Source organism: Lactuca serriola, chromosome 1 (assembly GCF_051521515.1).
Source record: "Lactuca serriola cultivar US96UC23 chromosome 1, Lser_US96UC23_V15, whole genome shotgun sequence".
Taxonomy (NCBI): Eukaryota; Viridiplantae; Streptophyta; class Magnoliopsida; order Asterales; family Asteraceae; genus Lactuca; species Lactuca serriola.
In genome coordinates, this window is record NC_136408.1 from 1,863,831 (window position 1) to 1,884,113 (window position 20,283).

A 20,283-nucleotide genomic window follows, 5' to 3' on the forward strand; every position below is an offset into this window, starting at 1 on the left:
AATAATTAGAGATTAGAGATGTGAACTTAACTTGGTACTTGACTTGTTTTCGAAGTAACCATCGTCCATCAATAACGAATTTAATCCTATTCTAAGAAGAAAAACAGTATTATTTACAAAACGTTATGGAAAATATTCATATTTGTTACGCTGAAAGTATTTTTGGGATTTAAAAATCATTAAAAATAATTAAATTTTAATTACTAATCAGATATTTTCCTTTTTTCCCGGTCATTATATATTAGAATATTAGAGATTAGAGATGTTCACAATACTTGACTTGAGGTAACCATCTTCCATCAACGAATTTAGTCCCTTTTTAAGAAAAAAAAAAAGAGTACTATTTACAAAATGTTATGGAAAGTATTTGGGGATTTAAAACCATTAAAAAATAATTAAAGTATTATTTTTTAAAAAAAAAACGGCAGAATTTTAATTAATAATTAAATATTTTCCTTTTTCCCCAGTCATTCTCTTTCATATACACTCACGAGCGTGTGTTTTTCTACCGGAGTCCGTGAGTAATTTTGTTGGGGTCTAAAAACTTCTGTATATATTTTACAGAAATATCATAATATTTAAATATCACAATTACTTTTCTAACATGAATTTCAGATAATGTACATCATAAATAATTGCATACATATCGTATAATGAACATTATTGTGGCAACAAATTAAGGAACAAATCTTGTTCACTTCATGAAATTTAAGGTTAGGGAAAAAATAATACTTTAAATTATTTCCAATTACTAATTATTTTTAAAAGCTTTTTTTAAACAAATTTCCATAATTATTCTTGAAGTTTGAATTTTTTTCAAATTAACCATCAATTATTTTTTTTAACCATTGAGACTTTGAAAATACAAATAAAAAAAAGGACTAATTGTTATAAGAGGTTTTTATATCCCTAAAACTTTAAATTACATAAAAGTAACTTTAATTTCATCTTTTTATGGTTTAACCATCGGACGATTATTTATGATTTAACCAAAAAAAACATTTTTAGCAACAACAACGTTTATTTTTTCACCCCTAACTTCATATTTAGTAATTTTGATAGTTTTTAAAATAATTTGTCATATCATCAATATAGCTTGAAGATCCCTTTACACACACTGTTAAGTTGGGTATTAAAAAACAAATTATATATATATATATATATATATATATATATATATATATATATATATATATATATATATATATATATATATATGGTGTTAGGTTATTGTGTTCTAACTATCTATTATGTGAATGTAAAATTGATTATTGAGCAATCATTTTAATTGTTTTAAGAAAATAATTAATGCATATTAAATATTGAATATTTAATTAATAATAGATATTAGAAATATTTGAACTTTTATATATATATATATATATATATATATATATATATATATATATATATATATATATATATATGGTATGGAGGTTTCTTGGGTTGAACTCATTCAACAAGAAGAGTCTAATTAATGTATCCTTGTTTTCTCTTTCTCTACGCGTTAAGCTTCGCTATTTTTTCAGCAGGTTAATTATATTCTGATTGAAATTGGATGATAAGTTACTACTTTATCTATTGTTTTTCTTCATCCGATGTTTTCTGAAAATCTGAATGTATGGATATTGGCATTGTACAGATACGTTATGCGTAACAAGAGCTCGAAGATCGTCAATGGCAAGCACAACAGAAATGGTGAACCTATCGTTCCAAGAGAATCATGTAGGTATCGGTTCTTGTAATATATATATATATATATATATATATATATATATATATATATATATATATATATATATATATATATATATATATATTTTTTCTATAATTAGCCCAAACCTACCAGAACTAATGAAAGTTTGCCACTAATTTCCACTGATTCTATCGACCATCGTAATCCATCACAATTGATTTAGTGGTTATAAGAAACCAAAAACTGAAGTGGATTAGAATCTTCCGACACAAAATGATCCTTATAGCGACAGAATGTCTTCATGACTAGTAATTACTTATCTACTAGTCTTGCAAAACATTTATTCAGTGCAGTCCATTGAACGAAACTGGTTTCATACCCATAAGGTTCCAACTTTTGAAATAAAAATGAAACGAATGAGACTAACTCTCCTATTAATTTCTATTCAGTTTGGTTCGAGTTGTACAATAAATAAATCTATTTAAGAACTAAGAGCATCACAGTAGTTAACCATTTATTTTATTATATCAAATAATAAATATATATCCTTTCTACAATACATATGTTTTTATGTTACTTAATGAACCATTTAATTATATATATATATATATATATATATATATATATATATATATATATATATATATATATATATATATATATATATATATATATCCGAAATCAACCTACTTTTTAGGTAGATGTCATTAATGTAAAATTGTGGATAAAAATATTTTATTTTATGAATATAGAACGATTATAGATATAATTTTTTTCTACAAAATATATAATCAAAATCAAGTTATCTGAATTTTCAATATATTTCTTTGTCCACTAGAATCAAATATAAATAAAAACCAACTTATTTACATATGTAGACCAGTCAAAATTAGCATTTATAAAGTTCTGATATTATATATATATATATATATATATATATATATATATAGAGAGAGAGAGAGAGAGAGAGAGAGGAGTTACATATGCTGATATGCAGGCGATGGGAGTTGGTGGTGTTTGAGTTATCGGCCATGAGGGGGGTTGTGGCTTATGGAGTTATGGTAGTGATGGAGGCAGAAAGAGGGCTTATCGGGGTGCGAGGTGAATGATGGGGTCGTTTGTTAGGGAGTTATTTCATTTTGTTGTTGGTTTACATAATTGGTCTATATGGTTTAGAAAGTGAATAATTGGTCTAAACCAAGTAGCTACCTAACGAAATTACAACAAAACACCGCTTATGAAAAAAAAAAAATTGAAACCATAATGATTGATGATTGTCTGTGTCGAATTTTTTAAACTTAGACGATCTCGTACCTGCGAGTCACAGGTACCATTTCTATAATTTACTCTTAGCTATATTTTGTAATAACAATATAGCACAAGACCAGCTTGTAGTTTACTCTAAAATCATGAATAATTGGTAAGTTGGTAACAATGATTGATTGATGTTGCTTTATGTGCTTCATATATCTGCCTTGAAAATGACAAAAGATTAAAAGGGTCACGAGATTGCATTTTCTGTGTTTAGTATTCTCAATTTTTAATTAAATGCATACAAAAGTTATACTCCAACAAATATTCACTCTATATTTTTATATGTTCAGTAAATTATTAGGATACATTCGATAGACCAAGTATAATAGGCATTTAAAAGAAAAACAAAAACCTTTATTAATGAATGTTTTAAAATAACAATTAATAAAACACGATTTATATTTTTGGTCACTTATTCTTTACCTTTATTCAATAGGTCACTATTTTTTTTTCAACGTGTGAATTTTAATCGGGTAATTTTGATATCAAATGTCATAATGTTCTCATTGTCACCACCGGAAAGACCTAAACAAACATATTATGTCATATGGACATATTGAATGTTACTTTAATAAACATATTATGTTATATTAAATGTTACAGTTTTTTGAGGTTGAAATCTACCCCAATGGTACAATAAAACAAAAATAATAATAATAATAATAACATATTTAATACAATTAAAAGATAAGTAACATAAAGATAAATGTTCTTACTATTGGTTATCATTTTATAACATTAACCCTTTAATTTTTAGTTTTTAAAAGTTGAAAGTTGTTTTAATTTACATAATTTCCTTGTAAATATTATTGCAGGTGGTGGTGAATAACGGTATTGTCCAAATCACTCTTTCAAATCCGGAAGGACATCTTACGGGCATACAGTACAAAGGAATCGACAATTTACTTGAAATAATGAATGATGAACCTAATCGAGGGTAAAAATGTGATTTTAGTTATTCATTTGTTTCAAGAAATGAAAGTTATAGTTTATTAAGTCCATGGTAATTAATTAATTGTGAGGTATTATTGTAAAAGAAAATATAGTTGAGGTATACTTGTAAATCTTGTTAGAGAGTTAAATGAGATGACAAGCTTAGTTGTCATTCAATTAATTAAACTCTACCATTTTAAGAAACAATATTGACATTCAATGGATTGTGAGTTTAATGCTCATTGAACCCATCAATGAAAAAAAGGAAAGTTTTATAACTCTCAAATAAAAATTTAAATATGTTTCATTGAATTTTATAGAGTTTAATGCATTGTACGAAAAAAATAGATAGAGTTGTATGAAATATAAAATATTGATGTGACAATCCATTGAAGTCCTATGGAGTTCGATGCATTGTGGATATCCTTTTTAATTATGTGAAATGGAATGGATATATGATTCAAATCAAGGGTATAATTAAAAAGTTTCATTTCAATATTATTCGTATAGAAAAATTTACACAATAAATTCATTTATATCAACTGAAGTGAAGTTTTTATCTTTTATCAGTTTCATAAAACTACAAAACTGATAGATATATGAATATTGTCGATTTTGTTTTGGTTTTAGTTATTGGGATGTTGTATGGAGTCCTCCGGGAAGTGCTGGAACCAAAGGTACTTTGGAAAGGTAATTTCATCTCGATCGATCGAAATAGATCTTGTCTCTAATTGCCCTTTTAGGTTTAAGTTAATTAAGAAATTACTCTCAAATTGTTTTAATTAACGAAATCGATGATATATGATTTTAATATTACATAATGAACTGCAGGATTGCAGGAACAAGTTGTGAAGTTGTAATAGAAACTGAAGATCAGGTGGAACTCTCATTTTCGAGAACATGGGATTCTTCTGATGAGGGAAAGTTAGTCCCTCTCAAAATCGACAAAAGGTTCTCAAGATTGCTACATTAGTTAATTAATACTATAATTAATTGGTCAATAATATTCACATTTTTGTCCTGGTCCATGGTGAGTAAGTAAATGAGCTAGAATTGATCATCATCTTGCTTAATTGGTGTTAATTTACTAATAATTAGTTGACTAGCTACCATGAATATGGTATATATATTTGCAGGTATATTTTGCTTCGTGGATCATCAGGCTTTTATACCTACGCAATTTACCAACATTTAGAAGAATGGCCAAGTTTCAATCTTGATAATACCAGAATTGCTTTTAAGTTGAGGAAAGACAAGTACGTACATAATTTCATTTTCATTTTATTCTTAGAAACAATATGATGCATATTAAGTTAATTGCAAAGATAATAAAATATTTAATTAATTAGGTTTCATTATATGGCCATGTCTGACGACCGGAAAAGGAATATGCCTTTGCCAGATGATCGGTTGCCTGGAAGAGGTGAAGAATTAGCCTATCCAGAGGCAGTTCTCCTTGTTGATCCTGTGGAGCCTAACTTCAAAGGACAGGTTACATCGTAATTAATTAATTAGTTATGATTAAATTAAACGTTAGTTGCATAATTTGTATGAAATCATATATATATATATATATATATATATATATATATATATATGTGTGTGTGTGTGTGTATGTGTGTGTGTGTGTCAGGTTATATGATATAAATATATGTTACAGGTAGACGATAAGTATCAATATGCTTGTGAATTAAAAGATCTTCGAGTCCATGGATGGATTTGTAAGGATCCTAGTGTGGGATTTTGGCAAATTACACCAAGTAATGAGTTTAGAGTTGGTGGTCCTATTAAACCTGAGTTGAATTCTCATGTTGGACCCACGACTCTTGCAGTAAGTTAATTAGTCCTACAAAAAAATCATACTCGTAAAACATGTGAGATAAATAATGAGAGTACTTCATTCAGGTATTTGCAAGTACTCATTATGGTGGAAGCGATATGGTGATCAAATTTTCTCAAGGGGAGTCGTGGAAGAAAGTCTTTGGCCCCATTTTTATATATCTCAACACTGTTTCCGATGAAGAAGACCCTCTTACGCTTTGGGATGATGCCAAAAACCAGGTTAATTTAATTTGGTTTGCTTTTTTATTTAAAGTTAGAAAGAAAGCTCCCCATATTTTCATATAATTATCCATCGAACTTCATTGTTGTTATCTATGTTTCAGATGTCTATTGAAGTGGAGCTCTGGCCATATGACTTTCCCGCTTCTGCTGACTTCCAATATGCTAATCAAAGGGGTGTCGTTAGTGGTAGATTACTTGTCCAAGATAGGTGCGTAATTAAAATCCCAAATCCTAGCTACCATCGTGTATATATTATCTGGAACTGGAATCCTTTGCATTATTTAAACACTTGTACGCATAAAATTAGGAATAATGACTTAACCACAATTTTATTTTATTTTTTCAAAAAAAGTTAATAGTATGTTAGATTTCACTATATGAAATTCTAAAAACGCATGATTTATATGTAGGCTTATTTATGGCGATGATTGCATATCAGCAAAGGGTGCTTACATCGGGTTAGCACCACCAGGGGAAGCGGGATCATGGCAAAGAGAATGCAAGGTGAAGTACTATTATTCAAAAAAAATCTTTTACACAATTTTGTCAAGTAGTATTTATTATGTGATCGATCCATCTAAAATATTTCTTTTCATTTGCAGTTACTATTCATACTAATTAATTAATTACTTAATTTGCTCTAATCATAACTAGAAATATCAATTTTGGACTGAAGCAAATGAGGATGGCTATTTTGAAATACCAAACATAATCATTGGTGAATATAATCTATACGCTTGGGTCCCCGGATTTATTGGTGATTATACAAATTCAACCATCATCAATATTACTTCAGGTCTAGTACATACTTATTAATCAACAAGTTATATAACTTTGCAAATTTTATTTTTCTTTTTAAAAAAGAGGTTATAACTAACAAAAAGAATAAATTAACATTAATTAACAGGTGTTAATATTCACATGGGTGATCTTGTATACGAGCCCCCAAGAGATGGTCCAACTTTATGGGAGATAGGATTTCCAGATCGCTCAGCAGCTGAGTTTTACATCCCTGATCCTGACCCGATATATGCCAACAATTTTCTTACTCATGATCCTAACAGGTTAGTAGTTCTTACTAATCGTAAAACACCAAGACATTAAGACATTATATAAGATCATTATTGATTAAACAGGTTTAGACAATATGGATTATGGGACAGATATTCAGATTTGTATCCCGATGAAGATTTAGTATACACGGTTGGAGAGAGCAATTATACCAATGATTTCTTCTTTGCTCATGTTCTCAGGTCCTTCATATTTTATTCGTCCACTTTAATTTGTTATGTTTTCTTTTTTGTAATACTTAATTTTCATATATATAAGTTTTACAATTCTTTAATGTATTTTTATAGGAAAACAAACAATGACACTTATGAGAAGACAACATGGACGATCAAGTTTAACCTTGATAATGTCAATGAAAGTGAAGCATATATACTTAGATTGGCACTTGCTTCCGCACATCAATCTAATTTGCAGGTATATATGTTTATACGTAAATATGTTCAATATAGAAAAATTGATCATGTTTGAATTAATTGTGATTTTTAGGTACGTATTAATGATTTGAACAAAGATCCTGTGTTTTCAACCGGGAAAATTGGTGGAGACAATGCAATTGCAAGGCATGGAATACATGGTGTATATTGGTTATTCAACATTAAAATACCATGCAACTATTTTTACACTTGTAGAGAAAATTTAATCTACTTAACGCAAGCAAACAATCAAAGTCGTTTTCAAGGAGTAATGTACGACTACATCCGTTTTGAAGCGCTTCCAACTTCCATAGTTAAAAAAAATTGATAACTATACAAAATGTCATTTTAAACACACACACACACACACATATATATATATATATATATATATATATATATATATATATATATATGCAATCACAAATAATGCATTATATTTTTTACTGTTTTGGCTTTGTAAACGCTACAACATCTTGGAGTTGGTCATTAGCTTCCATGAAGACTAAAAGGACCGGACATGGTTTTTGAAACAATTTTCTACGTATTATCCAAAGTAATGCATACAAAATTAAATAATCAATAACGAAATAAAAGTAACCAACTACTTCTAACTTCTGCATATGAATGGAATTACTGAAAAGAATGAACAATTGACTACCGCGAAAAAAAAAAAAGGAAAACATGAGTTTGATCATATCTGTAACACCCATAAAATTCGAGCCAATTTAAAAACCTTCAAAATTATATAAAACCATTCAGTTATTACAATTTGTTTTCAAAATAGTTTAAAACATCAGAGTTCCCAGAAATCATAATCATCAATTGAGGAAGTGTACGGTCACGCATTCTCCTTCCCGCAGTCATCCGTTGAACCTGAAACAATAAACTGAAACTGTAAGTCCGAAAGCTTAGTGAGTTACCCCCAAAATACCAACGTCATACAACCATAATCATATCATATCAACAAATACAGAACAACCATACATCACGAGTCTACAGTGTGACTGGTCCACGTGCACCGGGCCTTCAGTCCACCTGGTCCACTCCTTGAGTCTGCAGTATGACTGGACTGCCCGCACCAGGCCTTCAGTCTATCTGGCCCACTCTCCGAGCCTCGGTACATCTAGACCGACCTCTCGGGGCCTTCAGCCTATCCGGACTGCTCGTCGGGCCTTCGGCCTGACTATGTGCCCTCCGGGGTCTGCAGTCTATTCGGTCCGCCTTGGGTATGTTGGCCTACAACACAAAGCAGGACCCGCCTCAACCCATCCCCAATCAACGACCATGTGCACATATAATAGATAATCACATAATAGTCCATAGACAAACAAATCGATCTAGCATATCATATAGCATAGCAACATCCTAACCATGATATCGACCTAATTGGTCACTAACATATCATCATCCTATATACCAGGATACCGACCTAAACCAGGTCACTAACATAATACCATCCTTACTACCAGGATGCAGATCTAACAGATCAAAAAACATATCATACAAAACCAGGATACAATCCGAGAAAGAGCCGCCCTTGGTGCCTTAGACCCTGTTGATATAGTGAGGATAAATCACCTCGCAACGCCGATCTGAACTGAAGACATGAGCTCCCGAACCGCTATCTCACTGGAATCCCGAACTATCACATAATAAATACCAAGTCATTACACAACATAACAAACTTGGAAAAAGGGGTCCACTCAATCCATCATGTCCATTCTCTTTTATTGGGCCAAGGCCCAATTCCAAGTCCATAACCTTGATAGTCTTTATGCAAGGCCCAATATTGGCCCAACTTACTAAATTGGGCCCAACTTCCTTATCAGGCTTAGCCCCATGATCCACCACCACCAAAACTGCTCCAAAACATATCTACTTAGAAAGTCCGGCAAAGCCCAAACCTTACTAGCCCAAATCACCAAAAGTCCACAGAAGACGTACGATGGGCGTACCCCAAGGCTACGCGGGACATATGCGAGTCTCGCGTTAACTGGAAAACGGGCCATTGACTTAGTACGTTGGGCGTACAGAACCGTACGCTGGGCGTACGCAGGGTTTCACCAAAACCTTAATAAATGCTTAATGGCTTAAGCACTTAAGCCCAAACTCCAGATCCAGTGACCAAATGTGCCTAGGACTCATAAAGTCTCGAACTTTATCGCTTTGGACGTCCAGAAAGCTCTTAATCCAATGTCTTAATCCATTAAGACCCTTCTACTACATGTATGGGACATGTTTAAGCCATTGGGACCTCATTTTTATCACTTAAGACCTCCCCAAGGTCCAGAAATGACAACTTATCTCGTCCAAAATGCATCATGCACCATATTGGGGTTTTGGGACAAGAAATGGTTCCATAATGCTAGAAAGGATAGATCTATTACTTATGAGCATAAAGTTTGAAGCTTTTTACCTCTTGGAGCTTCTAGGGCACAACACAACCTCAAATATACAAGCCAATCTCCTTCTTCAACTATTTTTTGCAATGACTTCCTCTTCAAGAGCTCAAAATACCCACCAACTCACTCTCACACACAAGAACTAGGGTTTGGGGATGTTTCTGGAAGATGAAGGCTGAGAAGGAGGAGAGAAAATGAGCCATAAGGATGATTATATAGTCCCCAACCCGAGATATTAGGGTTTCCTTCTGCTATGATTACGCCCAACATACACAAGTGTACGTTCAGCGTACCCTTATGTACACACTGTGTACTCCTCTTGGTCCCAAAATTACAATTTAGCCCTTAGGCTCTTCATGGATTTACCTTTCGATCCCCATGGAATACAAATGACAAAACCTAGGATGTTACAACTCTCCCCCACTTAAATTTGATTTCGTCCTCGAAATCATTCTTTACCATCCCTGGTAACCCGACATCCTGAGGGCACCTCCTCAACCATGACATCCGAAGACTTTTGTAGGAGACTAAACCCAATGGGGATCTTTTCATTTCAGAGAAGATGATTCCACAATCCCATGCGGCACACAATACTTCACCCTCTGAACCCGCAATCTGGAAACTTGGATTTGGTCTGACTCCCAGGCTGACCATTCATAATATCCATCGCTAGCTCTCTTTCCATTACTACTAACGGACTATTCAACCCTGGGAACCGGAAGTTCCTACCTGAAATAGAACCCTGGGTCATAATATGTTGAATCCCTGCCCCTACGACTCACTGTTGGCCCGCACCAGGCATTTTGGCCTACTGCATAGAGCAGGACCGCCTCAGCCCGATCAAGCACAACATGCCATCTAATAGACCATCAGAGGAAAAAAATGTCCACTTAATACCGACGATAATTTACCATGTCGTTCCTTGCCATCCACCACTTCAATAGAGTACAGTCCTGCAAGCGATTACCCCAACAACATACCTACCAATACCGGCCCACCAGTACGACACTCATATCTATCCCATACCACCCTTCGGGTGGGAATACTAATATGCTATGTCCAATTGATCATAGGGTCCGGTCATCCTCAGGATGGAATGCCCTAGATTGAGATACCAACATGTCGAATCAATTCAACCATCAAGTTGAAACTCTCAGGGTTTGTTGGCCTACTGCCTCAACCCTACCGCTCATCTCGAGCCTTCGTGCCTACGACTTTCAGTCGGCCCGCACTAGGTATCTTGGCCTACTGCATAGAGCAGGACCACCTCAACCCTACCGCTCATCTCGATCCTTCATGCCTACGACTTTCAGTCGGTCCGCATTGGGTATCTTAGCCTACTGCATAGAGCAAGACTGCCTCAACCCTACCCACATATAATGTGTCGCCCTAGATGATCAGGAGAAAGATCTAAACCGAACGCACTCCTACAAAAGGCATAACCAACACAATCTCTATGCCCACAACCTATGACTAGAATACCCTTACATGGTCCTCGACATAGGTTGCCCTCTCCGACCCTCAGCTCATGACTGGAATGCTCCCGGTAACTTATCGACACTGTTGTCGTCATCTCAGTTGTCCCAACGCTCCACCCTGGAGATTTATATCTCCTCCACTGCCCAAAAGGGCCTAATCAAAGTCCTTCCCAACACCAACAAGCACCACAGTACTGAAACCTCACTCCACAATATCCACTTGTAGAGCAAGTTGCTACGCCATATCATATATATATATTCAGAACCTGATCATATAACTAACTGTTAGGTCCAGAAGGTGTTGCGTCTTGGGCTCGATAGTTAGTCCAGTTTAGTCTCCGGTATGGGCCTGTCCATCCGTGAGTTATTTTGTAGGGTTTTACATTTATAGATGCTTGCATGCATCTTAGAAAGCAAGATTTTGATATAGAATTTAATAGCGTTCATTGATCTTATCTTTTGTAACCCTAATATCCTCTACAACGGAAGTTCTTCATCGAGCTCTGCTGAGGATTGAATCAATTGAATCATTCGACACATTCAGATTCATTCTTGTGCTTTATCTTACTGTTTTTCGCTTTCTTGATTTACCTGTTATAAGATCTAATCGATCAAAGAGTTTTATAAACTCATCAATTGGTATCAGAGCAGGAGGCTGTGTAATTCATACACATCTCTTCTGTGAAAGAAGTGATTAGGGTTTATTTCGCATTAACTGATATTTATTGAGTCGTCACTCCATAATTGACGTATCTCATTATTTATTCGTTTTGCCCTAATATTACATATTACAAGTCTGATCTTGCAACAGGTGAAACGATCAAGCATGGACGATTCTCAATCTAATCCTATCAACATCTCAAACAATATTGGATCTACAACAAAGATTCCAATTCTTTACACTCAAGATTACGAGGTTTGGGCGCATCATTTTGAAGACTACGTCATCGGATCTGAAGATAATGGGTATCTAATATGGGAAGCCATTGTGTCTGGACCATTTGCTCATTCAGGAACATCCAAAATTATTAAAACTCAGAAGGAGTATAATGATTTGTTAAAAGATGTGAAAGACGTCGCTCAGGACGAAAAGGAGAAGTTTCAGTGCAACATCAAAGCTTTGAGACTGATTCGATTTGCTCTTCAATCTGACACGTTTAGGTTGGTGAGTTCCTGCAATACTGCTAAAGAAATCTGGGATCGGCTGCGAGAGCTGTATTCCACAGATGAAGATTTGGAGCACTCAATTCAGACCTTGCTTTTGTCTGAGTTTGGAGAGTTCAAGCAAAATCCCGATGAGTCTGTTACACAGACGTTTGATCGCTTCAATCATATTCTTAGCAAGATGATCAAACATGATATCGAAAGGAAGCTTATTGAACAGAAGGTCACTTTTCTGAATGGATTAAGATCCGAATGGAGAGCTGTTGTGTCTACAGTTAAAGCACACGAGCAGCTCAAGTCATATTCGCTGGCGAAACTGGTGGGAATTCTGAAATCCCAAGAAAAGATAATGATGAAAGAGAAGAGTGTGGTCTCAAACTTGGGGTCCTTGGCCCTCCTGTCTAAAAGTAAGAATGCAGTAGAAGACGAAGATCTAAACCTGGAGGACTACGATCTAACTTCAGCAGATTATGCTATGATGGTGTCCAATCCTAAAAGGTTCATCAAGAAGAAGTTTCCTACCAATAAGAACCGAAATTGGCAGGGAAGCTACAATTATAGAACAAGTAAGGGAGGAGCCGAAGGCTGAAGAACCAAAGAAAGAGGTGAAGGTTGAAGCGGATTCTGGTGTAAGCTGTTATTACTATGGAGGAAAGAATCATTATGCCAAAGATTGTGTTTTGAAGAAAATGACCGAAAAAGATGAGGAGAAAGATGAAGAGGCAATCCTTATGAAAAAGCTGGAGGAGATTAAAAGGAAGAAAGCTGCTACTAATCCTTCTATGAATGCTCTTATTGTACAGGGTTCAGCAGAGGATGACGAGTTCGGTGGCGTACAGGTGTGGTCGACCGACTCAGAAGATGATGAGGTGAGAAAGCCTTCTCATGGAAAGGCTTATGTCGCAAGAGGTGGTGAAAGCAGTGGAAAGTGTCTGATGGTGACTGACGTATCTCACATAACAGGATATAATACTGATGGTGAAAATGAAGACACCAAGGAGCGAGAGGACTTGTGCTTCACAGCAAAACCTCTCAGTGTGCAGATCAGCGAACTTGATGAACTGATCAAGAAGGTACAGTCTCTTTTCATTTCGTTCAAAATTCCACAGAAATCATATGAAAAGGAATTAAATAACTTAAATTCAAGAATCTCAAATCTGGATAGTTGTTTAACTCAAACACGGGTCACAAATTCTAAACTAACTGACCAAATAAGCAGGGTGTCATCCAAGAGTGAGGAGCGAAGGATGTGGATTGAGCAGAAGGAGTCGGAGTTAATTAAGTCTAAGGATGAAAACATTTATTTGCAAATAGACAATTTGAAATTGTTAAAACAAAGGAATGTTTTTTGTTTGATTGCTAAAAGACTTTATACTAACATTACTCAACTGCATCTAAATTGTGAAATAGGGCAGAAGATACATCGCATGATTCTACCCTTCCTTGAGTTTAAGGAGGATGAAATCGATGCCGAAGCATACAACTGTGAAAGTGTTGTATCTTCCGATGATGTGAATCCTACTTATATGTATGGTCTGGACAAAATAGAATCTTTTATAAAGTCCAAAGACCATAAGGACATGCTTAAAAATCTTTTGGATGAAAACGATAAGCTGAAACTCAGGACTGAAACCATACAAAAATTCGACTCATTGAGTGCCAATTTAAGTTCAGAAAATAAAATTGATGTTAAAAACGCATCTGAACTTAATGAGGACGATGATATGAGTGAAATTTCTGTAGAGGATGAAGTCGATTGTTCTGAGTTTGTCAAGAGCGAACCCGAAAACCACAAAAATCTGATTTCTGAAAATTCTGTGGAATTCGCTCGTTTGTCCAAAAATAAGTCCCCGACCCTTGAAGAAAAGGTTGTTGTGTACCAAAAGGTGAGAACCACACCGAATCAAGTATTTAAGGTCACAGGAGTAACCAAACATCAAACAGCCGAACTCACTGCCATAGTGAACGAAGATAACGCAGATGGCTGTGATGAGTTTTTCTGGTCAGCTCCTATAGATAATGCAGATGAAACAGTTGGTCTGTCAGAGCGAACGTCCTGGAAAACTAAAGGAAGATATGTACCAGAGCCGCTGAATAAGCCTGACAACTTTAACGTGCCAAGTACAAGTGGCGCAAAAGAAATACCTGTAGAAGAAGTCACCTCCACAAGCGAAACCTTATCTATGAAGAGTGAACCGGCTGTCAAGAAGCTAAAACAAAAAGCTAACATCCATAGACAACCGAAACAGGTGAAAAATCAAAAGCAGCAGAGAAACCTGAGATACAAAAAGAATCTCTCAGAGCGAAAGCAGTTTTGGCGTTCTCAAAATGCTCACTTCTCTTATCCTAATAAAGATTCAAAATCAGGGAAAAAGACTTTCGGGCCACGTTAGGAACAGAACCGAAAGGATAGGTTCGGTCCTGAAAGCAACAGCAACCGAAAGGACAGGTTTGGTCCCGAAAGCAACAGCAACCGAAAGGACAGGTTCGGTCCCGAAAGCAACAGCTACCGAAGATCCAGGTTCGGTCCCTCTAATGACCATAAACAAAAGGGTCATTTAGAACCTCATGTCAGGAAAAACTCCCAGTCTAAATTCTCTCTTTCAAATTCTTCTCATTCTCAATCCTTTTCTAAACCCAATTTTGTTCCTGCACAAAATTCAAAATCATCAACAAACTTAAAAGGAAAACCGAAGATTTCCTCTGTCAAGGAAGACCAAAAGCAAACTAATGCCCAAACACCAGAATCTGAAACCAAAACGACTACAACTAACCCTAATAAAATCAAAGTGTTCACAATTAAGAGGAAAGATGAAACTACATTAATAAAAAGAACATATCTTGTTGATGTTTCTCTTACTATTCATGTTCCTGTGAAAAGCTCACGTGGACCCAAGAAACTTTGGGTTCCTAAATCTGCTTAATTTTTGCAGGTGATTAGTGACGAGCAGTTTGACGAAGAATGGTACATTGACAGTGGCTGCTCACGTCACATGACAGGAAGGAAGGAAGAGCGGAGGGAGTTTCGATCTCTTCAAAATGGTGGTAATGTCAAGTTTGGTAACAACTCCTATGGAACGATAAAAGGTTATGGGATGATAACCAATGGAGACTTCACAATAAGAAAGGTGGCGTACGTTGAAGGGTTGCAGCATAATTTCATTAGTGTATCTCAACTGGTGGGCGGTACCGGTCTCAAAGTTTCATTCGACAACGAAGGTTCAGAAATCATATAAAAGAAATCTAAAAAGGTCATCCTTAAATCATATCGAAAAGGCGAAATGTTTCCTCTAAATCTCAAACCAATCAAAGGAAATCCAGCTATATGTCTTTTGTCCAAAGCTCATTCTGACGAAAGCTGGTTGTGGCACCGAAGGCTCTCACATCTCAACTTCAAAGACATCAACAAGCTTGTCACCGGAGGTCATGTTCGGGGTCTTCCCTTGCTCAAGTTTGATCAAGAACACTTGTGCGCTGCATGCGAAATGGGGAAACAAAGTCGTCAAAGTCACCCTTCAATTATAAACACAAAAGTTGTTGAACCACTTGAGTTGTTTCACATCGACTTGTGTGGTCCATCATCAATCGAAAGCATTGGCGGTAGCAAGTATATTCTTGTTATTGTTGATGATTTCTCACGTTTTACATGGGTGTTCTTTCTGAAGCACAAATCTGAGGCTACACCTAAGCTAGAGATGTTTATCAAGCAGGTTGAAGTGCAACTGAGAAAAGTCGTTCGCAACATTAGGAGCGACAATGGACTGGAGTTCAAGAACAGAGAATTTGAAGAATTTTTGGCAGAAAAATGAACCAGTCACAACTTCTCAGCCCCCTACACGCCTCAACATAACGGAATTGTCGAAAGGCGAAACCGATCCTTGTGCGAGGCGGCCCGAACTATGCTAAGTTTCGCTTCTCTTCCTTTATATTTCTGGGTTGATGCTATTGCTGCAGCATGTTTTACGCAGAACAGGTCTTATCTCAACAAGCGTTTATCTCTTACTCCTTATGAGATCATCAATAACAGGAAGCCGAGCGTAAAATTCTTCCATGTGTTCGGTTCGCGATGTTTCACCTTCAACTCTAAAGAACATCGTAACAAGTTTGACATTAAAGCTGATGAAGGAATTTTTCTGGGATATTCTCTTACTTCAAAAGCATGTCGGGTTTTAAATAAGCGTTCTAAAAAGATTGAAGAAACATATTATGTAACTTTCGATGATAGCTACATCAAGAAGCTAAAGACTACTGAAGGAGCAATTGGAGAGATTTTCTCTCAAACAGGTCAAGTCACGGCCACGATTGCTAATTTGTTCGATTAGTTTGTGGACTTATTCGATGAACCTGAGAAAGCTACTCTCTCGGAAGCCAAGGCAGCAGACAACAAAATCGATCAACTGAAGCAAATTGTTGAAGATGCAGCCAAACAAATGGGTGAAGGAGAACAAGTTCCAAACGAACCTCCTCAGCACGGTACTTCAGTTGAGGGGGAGAATCCATTTTCTTCAAATCAACCGAACTCACACTTTCAGGGGGAGAATTCTATTCCTGTAGCACCCAAAAGCTCTGTTGGATTAGTGTCTAAGTCCATAACTATTTTGGTATGTACTTGACCCGATGGTGCATGGTCCTTTTGGGTTGCCTTCACCAAAGCAACTTGATTGGAGAAATGAATAAAGAGAGAGGTTATTATGATTAATTAATATGTTATAAGAATAATATATTAAAGGAGAAATCATATTTGTTTAATTAATATTGGTCAATAGTTAATTAAGAATTAATTTTGTGAGCAAGTGTAATTAATTAAACTAGAAGGGCTGAATTGTAATTATGTGATAGTTGCAAAATAGGGCAATGGTTATCCTTGTTAAAGGATGGACGAATTCAAGGATAAGGATATCCTTAAAATCGTCCAAGGCCAAGAGATAAGGGTTTTTCTAAGACTTATCTTATGGTTGCTTGATGGGCAAGTAACTAGATAAGGATAAGGACTGAAACCCTAATCCCAACCCTATATAAAGACCCCCAAGGCCTTAGAATTCGTGCAGTTGATCCCTAGAGCATCTAAGGACGAATTCCTACCTCTCTCCTCTCTCTTGATACCTTCTCCACTTGCTTATGGTGTTTGTAAGCCATTAGAGGAGTGACACTTGTGACTCTAAGCCTTCCAAAGTCAACTCAAGGAGAAATTGGGATTGTTATTACTACATAACAATCAAAGTAATGTCTTAAACCTAATTATATGTTAATATTGATTTCCATATGCTAGAATTAGAGTTTATAGTCTTGGATTCAAAGCATGTACAATAAAGAAACCTAGATCCAAGCATTAGGGTTTGCATGAGCACATAGGATGTCTTATGACCAAAACCCATCAGTGGTATCAGAGCCATGATTGGTTTCAATTGTATTGATGCATTGTATATCTAAAAAAATTCGTTTTTTGGTGTTTTGGAGGCTGGACTCGCCGATTCCATAGCTGAACTCGCCGAGTCCAAGGTGACTCGACGAGTCCAGGCTTGACTCGACGAGTCAACTCGTCAGATAGAGCTTATCTCGGGATTTCTTGCTGTTTTTGCATTGGGATAGTTACCTTATCATGTTAGATCAATATTAATCCGATTATATGATATATTTGACTATATTTTTGATCTAATTGAAGATATTTATCAATTAATAAGATAAATGTTTCCTTATAAGATAATTGATTAATTATTTTGAGTAAATTGATAAATTGTTTTGCAAGAAATCATTAAACAAATCAAATATGGATAATTATGTAATTAAATGTTAGTTTAGATTATTTGTTATTTGATCCTTGTTGTCATGAAAAGTTTCATATTTTGCCTTTTAGGTTTTATAGTTTAAATTTGAACCCAATAGTTTTGTAGTTTTGAAATTTAAATAGTTGAAACCCTAATGTGTTGAAATGTTTCAAAACTTGCCCTCAAGTTTTGGAATTTAAAAGTTGATTAAAAGTTTAATTAGGAATGTTAAAGTCTAAAACTCTAGTATTGTTTTGAAAAAGTTCAAATCACACCCTTATTGTTTTGTTAATTAATTAAGGTGTATAATTAAAGAAGTTTAATAAATCCATAAAAGTTTAGGTTTACAATTTAATTGAATTAAGGGTATAATTGTTAAATTAGACCACCTAGTATTTTGAAAGTATAAAATACACCCTATACTATATATAACATCAAAAGTCTAACATTATATATATGTATGAGTAAAAGTCAGTTTTACCGTTAGTAGGCCTCATTCAGGAAGCTGGTCTATAAGGGGTGTTTAAGGAAATTGCCTATAAAATGGCGATTGAATGGGTATCCACTCTTACCCACCGCACTCTTGACTAGTGGAGGGTCGTTAGCCGAACGGGTAGGATAGGACAAAACCTTCCATTATAAGTATAATGAAATATAAAAGTAACTAAATGTTTTCATAAAATTCCCAATCTTAGTTACTTAGGCAAAAGTGAATTGATGCAATTCCATGAAATTACACTTTGTGCCCTTGCGAAGACGTTAGTGGAGCGTGTGTGGTTTACCGGCACACAAAATGGTTCTAAGCAAAGGTAGCAAAGGGTGACTCAATGTTTGTCATAGTTCGGTGGAGCGTGTGTGGTTTACCGGCACATCAGATAGGTGATTGTAACATGTGAGGGCACCATGTAAGTTTGCATGGTTATTCACACCCGCTTTGTGATCCTCGGCATCCTAGTCACAAACAAGAAGGGCATATCGAGATTTAAACATGCCTTTGAAATGTTCAATGAATCTCATAGGATCTAGGAGTTTTCATAGATTTAAAACTTAAATTTCTTTTTCGTTTTTCATGGTGGAAATTAGTGAATCGTCATTCACTTACCTTCAAATATTCTGCAATTAGGGTTACGGCATACCTCTCCCGAGGAATATTGTGTTGGGTCCTAGCCTTAGTATTTCATTTGGGTGATTTACTAAGGAATCAATCAATCAACTAACTTGAATTTGTTTTTCTCCCGTTTTGTAGATGTCAAAGTTCGACAATTATGGTCTTCCCAAATCCCGTGGAACAAGCATTCCACATGAAGATGGTATTCCACGATTCAATCGAGGAACAAGAAATCATGCTTCACTTCCTCCTCCTCCTCCTATTGTTCTCCCCAACCCACAAGATAGAAGAATTGAAAGGTTCAATATCACTAAAGCCCTATTGGAAATGAAACATGAAGATGGTAAACCCGTGTGTGCCCACGTTCTAGGAATGAAATCACACATTGATAGGTTGATAATGTTGGGTGTGTCATTCCCAGATGAGTTGGCTGTGAATTGGGTTTTGCAGTCACTTCCTGAATCATATAATGAGTTCAAAAGAAAGTATTATATGATGAATCATGACGACAACCTCATTGACCTAACTTACATGCTCATTGCTGCTGAATCAGAAATGATTTGGCGAAGCAATGGAACGTATTTGTTGGAAAAGTCAACCTACCATGCTTCCGAGGACGTTCTAGGAGAACCGACCTGCGTTTACTGTCAAAAGAAAGGGCGTTGGATACAAGTCTGCCCAAAGAGCCTGAAGAGTCCAGAAGATGGGAGAGTCAAAGAGTATGGCTGCGCTTCAGGTAAAATCCACTATCTAACTCCATTAATTTCCTATTCATTAATTCTTAATACATAATGTAATAAGATTGCATTTGAATGTTTTACAGGATCGGTGAAAAGAAAGGAAGCTTGGTGAAAGAACAAGATGAATCTAAT

At 35.4% G+C, this 20,283-nt stretch overlaps 1 protein-coding gene across 3 annotated transcripts; it reads left to right on the forward strand.

Moving 5' to 3' along the window:
• The first annotated feature begins 1,435 nt into the window (after positions 1-1,435).
• Positions 1,436-7,900, forward strand: LOC145054325 (uncharacterized). Of its 3 annotated transcripts, none has more exons than XM_079002831.1 (16): positions 1,436-1,532; positions 1,643-1,725; positions 3,826-3,947; positions 4,574-4,633; positions 4,775-4,894; positions 5,080-5,199; positions 5,293-5,434; positions 5,604-5,774; positions 5,849-6,004; positions 6,109-6,215; positions 6,418-6,511; positions 6,662-6,803; positions 6,915-7,071; positions 7,144-7,260; positions 7,366-7,492; positions 7,565-7,900. In XM_079002831.1, the coding sequence occupies exons 1-16, from the start codon at positions 1,478-1,480 to the stop codon at positions 7,817-7,819; spliced, it is 2,028 nt and encodes a 675-aa protein (XP_078858957.1). In that variant the 5' UTR covers positions 1,436-1,477; the 3' UTR covers positions 7,820-7,900. The 3 variants fall into 3 exon arrangements, with proteins under 3 accessions (XP_078858957.1, XP_078859591.1, XP_078860232.1); XM_079003465.1 differs by having other exon boundaries at positions 7,171-7,260; XM_079004106.1 differs by lacking the exon at positions 1,436-1,532 and having other exon boundaries at positions 1,643-1,729.
• Positions 7,901-20,283: the final 12,383 nt, after the last annotated feature.